The 15,567-nt window shown below is 42.1% G+C and overlaps 3 protein-coding genes across 4 annotated transcripts; all 3 read right to left on the reverse strand.

Annotated features, from left to right (window-relative positions):
• Nucleotides 1-139: 139 nt before the first annotated feature.
• On the reverse strand, nucleotides 140-11,738 carry LOC117572180 (chromosomal serine/threonine-protein kinase JIL-1). Of its 2 annotated transcripts, none has more exons than XM_034254832.2 (8): nucleotides 10,916-11,738; nucleotides 9,313-10,401; nucleotides 6,098-6,166; nucleotides 5,892-6,025; nucleotides 4,274-4,358; nucleotides 3,394-4,205; nucleotides 2,883-3,334; nucleotides 140-2,786 (listed from the first exon to the last, which is right to left on the reverse strand). In XM_034254832.2, the coding sequence occupies exons 2-8, from the start codon at nucleotides 10,331-10,333 to the stop codon at nucleotides 1,523-1,525; spliced, it is 3,837 nt and encodes a 1,278-aa protein (XP_034110723.1). In that variant the 5' UTR covers nucleotides 10,334-10,401; nucleotides 10,916-11,738; the 3' UTR covers nucleotides 140-1,522. The 2 variants fall into 2 exon arrangements, with proteins under 2 accessions (XP_034110723.1, XP_051861316.1); XM_052005356.1 differs by having other exon boundaries at nucleotides 9,313-10,483.
• A 541-nt stretch (nucleotides 11,739-12,279) lies between these two features.
• Nucleotides 12,280-13,265, reverse strand: LOC117567659 (iodotyrosine deiodinase). The gene is made up of 2 exons (XM_034247777.2): nucleotides 13,121-13,265; nucleotides 12,280-13,064 (listed from the first exon to the last, which is right to left on the reverse strand). The coding sequence occupies exons 1-2, from the start codon at nucleotides 13,263-13,265 to the stop codon at nucleotides 12,358-12,360; spliced, it is 852 nt and encodes a 283-aa protein (XP_034103668.1). The 3' UTR covers nucleotides 12,280-12,357.
• A 141-nt stretch (nucleotides 13,266-13,406) lies between these two features.
• Nucleotides 13,407-15,444, reverse strand: LOC117567657 (uncharacterized). The gene has a single exon (XM_034247774.2). The coding sequence runs from the start codon at nucleotides 15,261-15,263 to the stop codon at nucleotides 13,407-13,409; it is 1,857 nt and encodes a 618-aa protein (XP_034103665.1). The 5' UTR covers nucleotides 15,264-15,444.
• Nucleotides 15,445-15,567: the final 123 nt, after the last annotated feature.

The following is a 15,567-nucleotide window of genomic DNA, read 5'->3' on the forward strand; positions in this document are numbered from 1 at the left end:
ATTGCTTCACTTGTAAAAACTATCTGTGTGTGTTTTTGTGTTTGTGGTTCTTTGATTATTACAATTAATTTAACCCAGTATTGTGTATTTTGGCTTGCACTTAAACAGTAATTAATATACTTTATTTTGTTATTATTACTGTTTTTGTTTTTTTTTTTTTGGAGTTTTGGTTAAACATTTTCGTATTTGTTTTTCTTCGTTTTGTCTAAGGCAACTTGTTAAAAGGCAACTTTAATATATTAAATGTTGGGACTCCTCTTGCTCTTTCCACTTTCTCTCTACAGATCAGAAGATATGTCTGTGTTTTTGTGTTTGTGTGTGTGTGGGGAAATCATAAAGAAAATAATGTAAATCATTCATTATTGTAAATATTTGTATTTTTAAAAATTTTATTTCAATTCAATTCATACATTTACTTTTTGAGGCGCTAAAAATTTCATAGTTCTAACAAAATAAGCGGCATAAAACGCAAGTTAACAATGAGGAGAAATATTAATTAATTATGTGTACAATTGTATCTGAAGAATAGAAAATATAAGAGCTATTTGCACTTAGTAATGCATTTTTTTTTTTACCTCTGTTCTTAGTTCTTGTGGGTTAACAATAATTTGTAAACTTAACGTAGAGCACAACTTAAAGCGTATTATCTATATTATTATTATTATTATTCTATTATTCTCTCTTTATATGTATTTTTATATATGTGTGTATGCGTGTCTGTCTATATATATAATTTATATACTAATTCCGCAAAAGCATTTTTATGCGATTCAAAAATTTTTAAAATTTCGCACTTGCCCAAACATTGCGTATTGTATTTGTTTGGTGTTTTATTTCCTGAACTTTTTACACAAAAAATACGCTAAATTAAATTAGAAGAAAACAAAAATGTTCTAAAAAAAAAAACAACGAGCGTGTCGCGTTTATGAGGGAATTGTAGGTTTGTGTGGGTGTTTCTTTACTTTTGTGTGAACGTGTGTGTGTGTGTGTGTAGGGTGGGTGTTAATATTTCAAAAGTCAAAATACAACTTAGACTGTAAGTCCTTAGAATATAACAACGGCTAAATCTCTATTGATAACAGGATCTTTGGTGCTGCGCCATGATCCATTTTACGCCTACATTCTCTCCGCTTTTCACATTTGCTCTCCTTAATTGCTAACTATACAATACAATGCAGATTTGTGTGTGTCTATACTCCTATATGGTTGCCAATTGGCCGCGTCGTAGGCGTCTCATGGTCCTCGTTCTCGTTCTCGTCGTCGTCCTCGTCCTTGTCCTCGTCACTTCACTATCGGTCCGTCGTCAGCTGCACAGCTTCGTCCACTGTCCACTTGTCGCCGCCGCGAGCATCGCTTGCAATTGCCGTTGCTCCTCCGCTGTCTCTGTGTCAAGCTTCGCCTGCTCTTCATCCTCGTCTTTATAAACATCCTCAACAACCTCCTCTTCGTCCTCATCCTCGGTCTTCACGTCCAGCAGATCCACAACGATCGCTGCCGCCTCCGCATACTTTCCACGCAGTCGTCAGTCAAATACATAACGCTGTCGCAGCGCACGCGCTCTTTCCGGCTGGACACGTGTTGGCGCCCTTGCCACTTTCGGCTGCTTCGCCTTGCGCTTGGCCGGCGGTCGTGGTCGTGGAAATATCAGTGGCTTCTCGTATGCCTCGTCCAGGAGTTCGGTTTTGATGGTGGGCGCACAGTAGACACGTCGCTGCTTCTTGAAACGCTGCTTCAGCACCTGCTGCACACCATTGAGCAGCAGACAAAAGTGCCGCCAGCTGGCGCGCGTCTTGCGCAGGTTGCCCTTCACCTTTTTGAAGCCCTGCAGATCATCCAGCGGCCGCGGTGACTTGGCTCTCCTCGGTGACTTGGCTCTCATCGGTTGTCGATGCTGCTGCAGTTCCGCCTCCACCGTCGGTGCCAGCTGTTGCATCAGCAGATACAGCCCGGCCTTGGTGTCCTCTGGCTCTGGCGGCGTGCCCGCCGTTTGACGCAGTTCGGTGCGACGTTGTTGTCGCGTCCGTGGACGTTGCTCCCCGTCAATGCGCAGCGGCGGCACAGTTGCTGGTGGCAACATTTGCGTTGGCGGCTCGGCGACAAATGCCTCGCCTTCAAACTGCGGCTGAGGTGGCGGCGGCAGTTCTACGTAGTACTCGTCAGGCAGTCGCAATGGTGGCGCATTCTCATCGAAGCCCAGGCAATCGGTGAGTTCCGCAAAATCGGGATCAAACACCTCCTGCACAACCAAATCATCATCCTCGTGGTGATGTGGCAGTTGTTGTTCGTCTGTCGCGGTGACTAACTTGGCTGGCAACTCGATTGCGGGCTGCTCCATGGTGTCCTCGCTGAGATCGACAACCACTTGCTCGGGCAGTGGCACAATGTCCACATCGGGATCGCTGGCCGGCTGCTGTTGTTGCATCCACTCGCTGTCGAGTATGTCGCTCAACTGCGGCCGATTCGCTGGATCCTTCTGCAGGCACCAGCTGACCAATTGCTTGAACTGCGGACTCGCGTTGAGCCAACGATGCGAGGTCTGATTGAAGGTCTCCTTCTCCATGCGCTTGCGCAGCTTGTGATGTGCCTCGGGATTGTGATCATTGTCGCCGCGGTACATGCGATATGGCGCATGACCCACCAGCATCATGTAGAGCGTGGCACCCAGGCCATAAATGTCCACGGCCGGCGAATAGGTGACCACATTGGGATCCTTGAGCAGCTCTGGCGGCGCATAGTCCAAAGTGTAGCGGGGCTTGTCGCGCCAGCTCTGGAACTTGCTGTTGTAGCTGCAAATGGGAAGAACAAAACGTTATACTGATACTGATCGATTAAAGAAATCTCCCCCTTATATCCCCGTAATATGGAATTAAATGAAAACTCACCATGCGTTGCCAAAGTCGACCAGCCTAACGTCCATGCGATCGCGACTTACAAACATAATGTTCTCGGGCTTGAGGTCTCCGTGAATGAAATGCTTGGAGTGCACATACTGTATCGCTTCGACCAGTTGCACAAAAATCTCGCGGCAGACGTCCTCATCGAGCTTCTTTGCTTGCAAATGGACGGCCAACTCCTCGCCACACAAACACTCTGTAATGATCCACACCTCGCACTTGTCCCGGAACGCGCCATAATAGTTGACTATGCGCTCATGACCGTGCTTGTCCAACGCACACGAGGTGAGCGCATCCACCTCGGAGATGCGGAACTTGGACAGCGGTATCACCTTGGCCATAAACACAATCTCCACGTCAATCACAAAATAACATGTGCCATTGGCACCACGCGTATGGCGAGAGCCAAGCGTAAAATCATCGGGTCGACAAGGAATATTCTGCAAGATGAATGCAAGAATTAAATATGCTGTTTGAAAGTTACATCGTCAAAACTCACCTGCAGATCCGGATTGCAGTACTCGATCTGACAATGATTGTCGCGACGCATTTGCTCCAAATGCTCGGGCGCCACATAGGTGTAACCACGGAACAATTGGATGCGTGCAGGGGGCGCATCACACTCGGGATCCTCAGGCGTCTGATCTGTGAATTCGCTGCTAAAGTTTTGCACATCGTCCTCGGCAGTAAGGGTTGGTTTGTACGGCGCCTTTCGACGTTTGCTGCGCAACTCCTGCCAATTGATGCCGTTAAAGAATGGATGATCCTTAATTTCGCTAGCATCACGATGATTGCCACCCAGCCGACGCTTGGGATTCTTCTCGAGCATCTTGATGACAAAGTCGCGTGCCTGAGGACTGAATGATGATGGGATTAGCGGCTGCTCCTTTTGTATGCGTCTCGAGATCTCCGATTGTTGACTTTGCCCATCAGAGGTGGCAAATGGTGAGGCACCCGTGAGTAGCTCAAACGTCAGCACTCCCACCGACCACCAGTCGACGGCACTGTCGTGTCCCGGCGGCCCAGTGCGTATAATCTCCGGCGCCATGTACTCCAAGGTGCCACAGAAGCTGTGCGCACGATAATCGTACTCCGCCGTGAGTATCTTGGACAGACCGAAGTCGGAGAGCACAATGTGACCGTCGGCATCGAGCAGAATGTTCTCCAGCTTAATGTCGCGATAGATAATGCCCAGCTGATGCAACTGCTCCAGTGCCAAAACTACTTCGGCTATGTAGACGCGAACGCGAGCTTCCTCGAAATATTCGGCATGATAAATATGCATAAAAAGCTCTCCACCACTGGCGTAGTCTGCGAAATACAACGAGATTAGTAAAGTTATCGAAAATGCAGCGAAGCAAATCTTTTGTATATCTTACCCAGAACTAAATACAGCTTTGACGATGACTGAAATGCGTAATGCAAGCCGACCAGGAACGGACTACGCTGCACAGCCTCCAGCACCTAAAAAATGGCATACAAATCATTTAATTATTCGTTCGATTAATTATTTAGAAATACATATGTACATTTTTGTAATTGTTTAATATCGAATACTGCACAAGCTGCGCGTTAATCGATAATCTTTTGTTTGTCTGTTTTGCTGCTGGCGTTCGGCTTTAGCGGCCATCTTGTTTATTTACTTAATATTTTTTGCGGCAACGTTCGCTCGTTGTTATTGTTTGGGGGATTTTTTGTTGTTGCTAGGCCTGGCCGATTGTAGAGATAACTGTACAAAACAGCTGTTTTAGCCACATCCCTCCAGCACAATAAAATACCCAAACACTGTATATTGCCCCAACACACATACACTCACATAATAAGCTGTTTTTATGTATGCATGTATTTCCCTGCGATGCTTAATAAATATAAATGATGGATTTTTCAAATTTGCATGTCTTCTTATGTACATGACTATTGAACAACGCAATATATACTCATGAAATATAAAAATATTTTATGCCTTTGCAAACAATAATTAATTGTCATGCATAGCGAAATATTGATCTTGTGCGTGAAAGTAAAAAGATTTCTGTGCGCGCCATTTATTTTCATATTGAAATTATTTACACTTATTTCTCTTTGTATTTTGGCGCATAGACAATTGGTAAGCATCTCTGATGTGCTTTGTTGTCGTTTAACTTTCACATTTTATATTTTGACAAAACCAACAAGAGTTAAAAGCAGGAAATTCATATAGAATGTATAAATGTATGTGCGTTCAACAGAGCCGGCATCCACTTCCCCCTCTATTTGTATTTTGTGCCACAACAATCTGGGTTAGTAGCACAGTCGTCATAGTCATCGTTATGTACCTTGAAATACATTGTAAGTGTATTACAAGTGCGTAAGAGCGAGATAGTTACATTGATACAATGAACGCACTCTCTGTTAAAGCATTTAACATTATTCGGCCAAACGATGCCCTTGTGTGTATGTGTGTTTCTGGCTGTATGTCTAACACTCTCACTCCTGCTACACCTGTTTGCAGTTATTTAACCAAGTTTTGCATTAGCTTTTCTATTTTCAATGCCGCCTACCTCTGAACCGGTCGTGATTGAATGCATACATACACACAAATACATCCATCCATACATGCATGTAGTTGTAGTAGATCAGCTTGCTCTCAACTAGCTCTCTCGCTCTCTTCGGTTCTTTCTCTTGTTGGCATCCCGTTAGCTTTTTGCCGGTGCAACAAGTTGAGCGAGCTTACACACGTACACTTGTATGTGTGCCACGTTTGGATTCTCACTACATTTTTTTTTTTTTGGCTACATTTGCTTTTGGCTCTCCCTCTCTCTTTTTTTTAGTGTCTGCTTCTTCTTCTGATTTTAGTGTACGTGCATCAGACGAAGGTTTCATTTCAATTAGCTTCGCTTTTCGATCGTGTGATTAGCACACGTTTTTACCCGTCATTGAAAGGGTCTGCTTACGTTGATGTGTATATGTGTGGGTATTTCTTATACTCTTCACATTCATTCTTCTTATTTCACTTACCACACGTTCCGTTTTTGTATGCTCAGCCGTTTTGCGCTTTTGCACTACGGTGATCTTATTGAGCACTTTCATCGCATACAATTTGCCAGCATCGTGCCTGGTCAGCTTTCGTACCAAAAACACGCGTCCATAAGCTAAGTATAAAAATGGAAAGATATTAATTAGTATATATATATTGTATTTTTATTGGTTATAAATACACTTACCGCCCGTGCCAAGCACGCGAATTATTTTAAAATCATTCAAGCTCACTTGCTCATCGCTGTACAGTTTGACTGAAATACAAAAGATAAAAATAGAATGCAATGGAATTGATTAGCATATGCACATAGCATAATTGAAAATAAGAGGCAATAACTAGTAACAAAAACACACTGAGAGAGCATCATCTAAAATCAATACACAACATTCTCTCACACACATGTCAAGTTCTATAGAGACTAAGCAAGAGAGAAGCTATGAAGAGCGTGAAACTATTCAATTACTTGTTTTGTACTTGTTTGACACATTTGATTAGCATTATCACAATTAAGTAGCGACGCAGCACGTGCGACTCTTTTACAAGCAACGATTACGCTCTGTTATTAACATACTCACACACAATTCTGCATACATACACACTTTTGCATACATTCTGCAAATGAAGAACAACAAAAATAATCAGTATCGGGCGCCATTGCAGCAGGTGGCTGACCCACTGAGAGCGCAAAGTGTATGTGCAAGAAGAGCAATACACTGCGCAGCAGCCAATCAAATCAGGCCTGTTAACCAGCTCTGCTCTCTCCTCCTGCCTGCTACACAGGCTTATCGGTTCATTGGCCCTGTCTAGAATTTTTGGCAATTTTCAGACGACATTACACATACGAGTAGAATAATATCGCTATTGAAAAATATGAAATACATTGCGACCAATCAAGCCTCTGTATATTTACCATAAAATTCCCGAGTGATTAATACATTTATTTCTTTACTCCTAGGCACACAAAAAGTAGGGTATTTGACGAAAATGTACAGTAGTATTTGGCAGTCTGCGTCGGCCTTAGAGTAGAGAGCACCAACAAGTGAAAGAGATAGAGCGACAGTGAGTTGAATGCCATTGCTGGACATTTGTCCTTGAACCTGTGGCCTTTTTGGCTTCGACGAATTTCATTTGAAACACTCATTTCAGCAGAAAGACGATTAGTGTTGTACACACAAACACATATAAAAACGTACATCTGTCATTACGAATGGAAAGAGGAGTAATAATCAAACTGTGAATAGATGTAATTTGTACAACAGAAGTAAAATGTTTAGATTGTTTATTCTCGGTGCATTGACATAAGACAACATCAGGTTAATGAAATCACCTTGCTTACTAATTGTTGCACTAAACCAGTTACATATTATATGTATATAATAAATATATATACTTGATTTCGGAAATTCAAGTTGCTAAACACGCGACGTAAATTTACTTTAGCGAATTCATTTTGAGTTTTTTAAAGGGTGCATTGAACCCTGTGTAGTAAGCTCTTTCCTTCTTGGGTGACGTAGGCGGTATAAATATTAAAAAAAAAAACACAAAACAAAAAATAATTCTTTTGAATGGCGAACAAATTTATTGATCCAACAAGCAGTAAGAGTAGTAGGAACAAGAAAAACTTAAATCGAATTGAGCTGCTTATGTATATGCTCTATTATAAGCGCGCTGATAAAGAAATTCACTAGAATTCTTATCATTGTTTATTACGTCTACACGGTATAGAGAAAGGCTGGGGCAGAAAATAGCTAGTTCACAACTCAGAACTAAACCAAAATAATTGCAATGCTAAACAATAATAAAACTGCAACGAGATCAACACGAACTTTATGTATGGAAACTTGTTTTATTTTTGCTGTTTTTAATTGCTATCAAAATGGCCATCAAAAATTGCACATTTCACAAAATCAAATGATATTCATACATATGTGTATTTTATAATTGTTAGTACATTTTATTTTTAAACTGCAAAAGCATACAACAAGCGGGCAAGCAAATTATGACCTTGAGCGACAAGTGTATTTTTTAGTTGCCTCCCAAATTGTGTTTAACCACAAAATTTGTTTTAATTTTGATATAATCCTAAAATATGATAAACAGCTGCAAAGTGAAATTCATTAGGCTTGTTTTATCATCATTGGTTTACGAGTTATGCTAAGTGCACACACGCAACATTCTTTTAGTGATAAGCAGATCTATGTTAATGATCTGTTAGCATATGCAAAATGTTTAACGTAAGTTAGAGGTGATCGTCAAATTGGGAGTGCGGTGCTGTACACACCACAGAATGGGCTCAACAGCTGTCTTAATGTCTGGCGCACGCACACAAACGCACAGAGCCGTTACAGAGAGAGAGAGTGAGAGCGTTCTCTCACTCTCATGCTGTAGAAGGGCAAGATCTGGCAACGCATGATAATAGAAAATGCATTTGCGAAAAGGGAAGTTTAGTGGAGAGAATGTCCGTCTGTTTTGTTATCTTCGCGTCATGCTTCCACTTATGCTCAAAAGGTAAATAACAAATTGTCAATTAGGCATAAAAGCTAACGTGTTTATCATATTCTATGTATGCATTTGTTGCTGGGTAAATTGCAGTGCCAAGTTCAAGTAAATCAATTGCCTATATACACATGCACAACACACACATACAAAGATTACAACACTAGACACCAGAGTTATGCATAGACACAGCCAACGAAACGTCATGTCTGATTGTCGTTGTGTGGTGAGTTAAGGTGAGTTGAGTTTATTTTTGGGGTGAATTGCAGCAGGCGAACAACGCACAAACAGCCAGCCAAATAGCAATAAGCTAAGTATGTCAAGGTTGAATGCATGTGCCCCACTTTTGAAAGGAGTACGAGAGAGGACGAGGACGAGGTCATTGCATTGACCACCGCTCGCAACCATCTCAACTTTCTAGCCTAGGTCAGACGACAACGTCACCGCCCGCTTATCAGTTTCAAGCATGAACATTATTAGCGTCTAGAATTATTAGGAAGAATAACACTTCCAAAGAACGTAAACATTTTATATTTTAATATAACAAATCTAAATAACCTATACTAATGTTGCTTATCTGAGTTAAATACAAGTTCTGATTGCTTTTGAAAATGAAATAAACAAATAGTGCAACTTAAAAGAAAATCATATATGAGTAAAGTGTTTAAAATATCTTCAAAAACAATATAGTAAAGTCGCTTATCTTTGTTAAATGCAACTATTACACCATTATTATAGAAAATGTACTTGATTGGAAACACGAAAAATAAACAAATGACTGAAAGGGGCCACAAAAAAGAGTACATTTTAGGATAATTCTCAATCTAGATCTATTCGCAAAATATTTAAAAAGCCGCCACTGTACGTTTTGAATGTTAATGAATTGGAATTTCTTCTACTCACCATAGGAACGCAAGTCCGTCACGTTCTCTAAATCCCGCTGATGCGCCTCGTTTTCGAGATCCAGTGGATTGGTGTTGCTTGTGGGAAACGTGTATGTGGATGGTGATGTGTTGTTGGCAGCTGCTGCTGCCTCTGCTGCCGCCGCCGCTGCTGCTGCCGCGGCTGCTGCGGCCGCTGCATTGTTGTTGTTTTTATTGTTGGGATGCCTTAAAGTGCTGCTGCTCGCAGCTGAGGCGGTGACTGTGGCGGGGGCGGGTGCTGTTGACTCATGGATCTCCAAGTCGCTGTCCTCCTCCGTTTCTTGGTCATAATATTCGGCACATTCATCGTTCTCCTCCTCGCTGTCCGCATCCGAAATGCAAACGACTTCCGGCGATGCGATTGGTTCATTTGTCGGTGACGCTGGCGAGGGGGGTGTTGGTATGGTGGATATGTTATTACGGTAACTGTATTCCACAGTTGTGCTTGTTGTTGTTGTTGTTGTTGTTGTTGTTTCTGGATTTGTATTAGAGCTTGGCTTCTTCTTCTTGTTGTTATTGTGATATGGGCGCACATTGTTGTTGGTCTTCTTGTTGTTATTGTTGTTATTATTGTAGTTAACAGTTTTGCTGTTATTGTTGTGACGTTGTTGCCCAGTCGATGAGCTTGACGCTGAGCTGGGGGAACTCGAGATGGCAGTCGACGATGCTTCCGTCAACTTGACATGCTTGCTGTTGTTGCTGCTGCTGATGCCATTGGTCAAGTGCTGCTGCTGCTGCTGTTTTTGTTGTTGTCGTTGTTGCGATTCATCGTCGCTTTGCCGCCGACGCTTTGTCGACGTTTTCCCACTTCCATTACCATTCGTTGTCGCGTGTCCATTGATGTGTTCCATCATTTTTTCAATATCCTCTCGCGGAGGCGGCGCTGCTGGCAGCGGAGGTTTACGTCTGCTTTTCGTGTTTTTATTGCTGCTGCCACTAACGATTTCCCACTGATTGCGCTGGAGTTGTTGTTGTGGCTGTTGCTTCTGTAGACGACTCATGTTTGTCTGCAGCAATATTGTTTACTGTTACTACTACGTATTATGTCTTACGTAGTCAATAAGAGTGGCTGTTAATTGATATATTATAACTGTTTAGGTTGGCTGCAGCTGATTAACAACATCATATTGAGCTGATGGAGCGAAAGAGAGCTGTGAAGAGAGCAAAAAGCAAAGGGACTAATAGTTTTACGCTCTCTTTCTCGCTCTCTCTCCCCCGTCAGTCAACTGACAATATGGTACAGTTTGGTCTAGAGATGAGCGCGTGTATGCGATGATTTCAAACTCACTTCACTGTATTCATTTAACAATAGGAATGCTTATGAACTTTTATTTGCAAAACGATAAATCGATTACGATTATTAGACGGGTGCAGCACATCCATGTATTTCAATATCTTTCAACACTTTATTCTTATATCTGTATATTTTCAAATTGATTATTTATTAATATTCAAGCACATTCTATGCTTTTTTTTATTTACACGTAAGCACGAACACATCACGCTCCCATCTCTAGTACAGTTTACACAAGCACCGACTAAAAAACTTTGCATGAACTACAACAACAAACATTACAACTCACCTCTCAAGGCGACAATACAAAAGGCGCAAAAGTGTCGGCAATAATAATTTAGCCCAATTATTATGTTTGCATTCGTTTTAAGAATAAAACCTTTCGATAATGACGAGTTTTATGTTTAAAGATATCATTTAAACATATGTATATATTGTATTTTTGTAAAGCCCTGGCTTAAATATTATTCAACCATTTGTTAGTACAAATTTTGTGATTATCACGAATTTCATCGATTGCGTTTTGCGCTTGCTCTTCGTATGCACTATATTTTTTGATTTGCCTCTTTCTTACTCACACACTCACACGCACACTCGCAGGCGTTTTTCGGCTACGTTTCACGTTTGTTTTGTTTTGACTTGCAGATTCTCTGGAGTGCAATAAGTGCGACTTATTTTAAATTCCAATTGACGATAAAATCGATCTCGTCGGAAATGAAAACCTTATAGTATTTGTTGTAGACATATGTATATATATAAATATATCTATGTATAATATGTGTGTGGTTTTTACAAGTTTTTACCGCCGCTTTCTACTTTATATGCACACACACGCACTTGAGCACACACACAAACCAACACCAATGCGGCGCGACGCTCTTTGCCATCTGCTTTGCGCTCTCATTCTTTCCCACTTATTTGCTGCTGCTGTTGCATCGACAGTAACGCACACGTTTATGATTATTCGAAATGTATCTACAGGCCCGCATTTTGCTTAAACGATTGCATGTGCACATAACTTTCAACAATTTAGTAACATTTATTTATTTATTCACTCGGTTCTCTAGTTATTTTGTTAAATTCCCCGACGGCGCCACCGAACACATTGAAGTTATTTATAAAATGACTCGCTGCAAACGTGACCGCATCTTTCATCTGAAAATGTGTTAATTTGCGTCAAAAATATACCATTTATACTATCGCTGTTTTGAAATGGCCTTTTATATGATTTTTACAAGCAAACCCCTATATTGTTCATTACTTAAATTTAAAATCGATGCATTTTAACAGTTAAAATTCAAAGTTGAAAAAGAATTTACTAAGAATGGAACTTCCACTTTGAATACCAAAATCTTACATTTCCATTACTTTGGTCACTCATGGCTACTGAGGGAATATCGATAGGTAAACCCTTATTTTGCGAATAATCGAATCAAACTGAATTTATTAAATTTTTAAATAATAATACGATGCAGAAATAAAATAGAAATAACATCTGCATCTAGGTCCACAAATTAAGAATTGATCGTGACTGACAATTATATCTATATCTAGGACCTCAAATTAAACATTGATCGTGACTGACAGTTACAGCTGTTTTGTCAGCAGTCACAATAGTCGATATCGACGAGCCACCACTATTAATTCAAATACTTTTCTTTTTGTAGCTGGGCTATGGAGCTGAATTTAATTAAATTAACTTAGATTTAAAGTGAGCGCATCGAAATGTAATTAATATTTCACCATGATGTCTTCAAGAGACTTGCGTTCCAAGTCTGGTACCTTGCAGTCTTCGGCCGCATAACCAACTGCTAGCAAAATTAAAAGTTTCTCGTTTGCCGGGCGATCGAGCAAACGCCGCAGGGCGGGTCCACAATTTAAGGGCGTGGTGACCAGCGAACAGAGCCCAGCTGCTTGCAATGCACAGAGCAGCATACCAGCTGCTATCGAAGTGGATATCTCATTATAATAGTGCAGTTTCTTACGCCCATTCGCCGTCAATCCGTGCGTCTGCTTAAAGATCAAAATGAGATATGGAGCATCACTAAGATACGGCTTTGTGGACGTTGTTTGCAGTGGTCGCAGATCCGTCACCCACTGTGCATGCATACGTTGGCTGTAGTTAATATACTCCTCCTGCTCCACTATCTGCCGCACCGTCTGCTTGATTTCCGAATCTACGATCACACAAAACGTCCAGGGTTCGGTGTGGGCGCCACTTGGTGCTGTGCCTGCTGCACGTATGCAATCTTCAATGACCTCCTGCGATGGCTGCTTGTGTGGATTGAAGGCACGCACGCTACGACGGCCACGCATTACCTCGTAGAAGCGTCTGGCGCCATTGGGATTAAGACTCTGGCCCGGCACAAAGAGAACATGCGGCTTCTCCTCCAAAGCGGGCTGCAAGTCATCATCGGCAGTTGACTGAGGAAAGTTAACTGAAGTGGCGAACGTTATTAAAACACAACAATAGTAGACCGATTAGCGTTTTTACCTGCAATATCTTCTTCGCCTTCCAATTCCTTTTTAATCACTCGTCTTCTTTGTCTTAGGTATTTGATGGACAACGCCAGAAGCACTCCTAGTACTATAGTGGGCCAATGCTGCAGCAACTTGGAGCTGTTGAGCAACGCTTCCATCTTCGCTTGCAGTTGTTGAGAAACTGTCCAAAAGATAAGCACAAATGTCGCTTTAAGTTTCGCTTATCGCTCTCCCACAAAACTTGGTCAGGGACGTCGATCAGCTGATCCAACTGATAACGAAAGAAATGGGAGGCGCTCTCAGTGCTTGCAGCAGTAGGGACAACGCGTGGCATTCGCTGGACAGGGGATGCGTTGCATGGGAGTCGCCTCCCGGTTGATGAGACAATTGGTTGCCGCTGAACAATTGCAATGCTGTTTCTGCGCCTGCGATTCTCTTCGACCAGCCGACGAAGACTCTAGGCTTTTGCATGCAGCTGGATCGGTTTTGCTGTGAATCATGTTGCGTTTTTGCACCTCACGCAGTATTTCAATTATGCGCCACTTGGCATCGTAGTAGATGAAATCTGGCGATGCACTCAGCTCTATTTTAATCATCTCACACAACATATTCAGCTGCTCTTGATTGCCTGGATAGGTTGGTTGCGATTGCTGTGATGGTCTTCGCTGCTGTTGCTGCAGCAGGCTTGTCTTTGCACTCTGACTATCGGAATAGTACGAGTTGACCTGATATGGGGCACGATCTACGCTGCCGCGATGAACAGAAGTTGAGGCTTGAGATGATCTAGTTGATTGCAGTGATTTCCTTGTGTCTAGAGGCTCTTGAGATTTGCCAAGACGGTTACACTCTTTATCGCAGGGGCCCTGACAACGATCGCTTGATAGATCTGATTTCCAGGATAATCGCTTATTGGAGGAATCTCGCCTGGCTTCAAGGCTGCCTTGCTCTGACAATTCTGTTGAACCCTTCTGCTGAGCTGGCGTTTTTTTGCCAAAAGAGAATTGCTTATGTGCCGTATCTTTGTGATCGGACTTCTGTGCCGCATGTTGCTCTTCGGTTATTGACTTTCTTGGCGCATCGTGATGATCGGTTATTGACTTCCTTGGCGCATCGTGATGATCGGTTATTGACTTCCTTGGCGTATCGTGATGCTCGGTTACCGACTTCCTTGGCGTATCGTGATGCTCGGATAACGATATCCTTGGAGCATCATGATGTGCGACCTTGGACTTCTTTGCTGCATCTTCTTCCACGGTCTTGCCATTTTTTGCCGTCTCCTCACTATGCCTTGATAATCGCCTCTGAAGTGGCGATGAGGTAGTTTCCGCAGCTGGCTTCTCAGGCGATGTTTGCTTGGCTTCCAAGACAGCAGGAGACTTCTCTTTCGGTACTAAATCATCCTCGCTCTTCGCATTCTTCTTGGTCTGCTTCTTCTTGCCGAAGAAAAAACATTTACCAGCTGACGAGCGATTAAGATGCTCTCCGATCAAGTCATCGCCGCTGGACATAATGCGATCAGTGCCATCAGAGGTGCAACTATTGTACGAGATGAAGTCGTCTGTGCAGGTTTCCTTTGGCGGTAAATAAGCTGCACTGTCCCAGCTAAAGCGTAGAAAAGGCACCAGGAATAGAAATTCATTGTAATATTTGATGGATGGCTTCAACAGTTCGCCAAATCTTCGATAAGCGTTCCCAATAACGATATATTCGCGTTCGAATAGCAGACGCAGCTCATGAATGTAGCTCTGAATCTCTTGACATGTTTTGCTCGGAAAGAAACTGGAAATTTTTGCGTAGCTTGAATCCTCACAATTGGAATCGCCATAATCGGGATGATTGGGATTAAAGAGGTTCTCTTGGCTTTGGTAGAGTCGTATCAGCTTGCGTTTATCATGATTGGTTAAGGATGAACTTGAACGTATTTTAATACGACTTATTTGAGACACTTTCCGCTGATTGGACTTTGTTTTCCTCTTGAATCGTGGCAGGAAAGGTAAAATCTTGAAGAAACTGCGAATTCCATGTTTTTTGTGAGATTGATTACTAGTAGATCTGGAGATGTCTTCGACACTCTTGACTGGCTTCGACTGCCTGCTTGTGGTCTTGGATATCATTGCGGAAGGCCTGGAAGAGTTTTGTTTGTGTTTTTGTGCCATCTTCGGCAATGCGGCGTTTCAGCAAATAGATGTTCGAGTTGCTTTGCAATTTGGGTAAGTAGTTCTGTGAAGGCAGCAGCATAATTACTTTTTATTTATATTTTAATTTTTGTAACACGGCACGAAAAAATAAAAAACATTCAAAATTTGAAACACTTAAAATTTTAAATGGCTGCCGTTATATGTAGAGTAGAGACTGCTTATCGATTGTAAATGCAAAGCAGAATTGATCGGAAAAGATTGAAAAAATCGATGCGCTACCTCTGTAAAGTCCGCCGTTAATAACAGTCAGATGGTGTTAAAC

Source organism: Drosophila albomicans, chromosome 3 (genome assembly GCF_009650485.2).
Source record: "Drosophila albomicans strain 15112-1751.03 chromosome 3, ASM965048v2, whole genome shotgun sequence".
Taxonomy (NCBI): domain Eukaryota; kingdom Metazoa; phylum Arthropoda; class Insecta; order Diptera; family Drosophilidae; genus Drosophila; species Drosophila albomicans.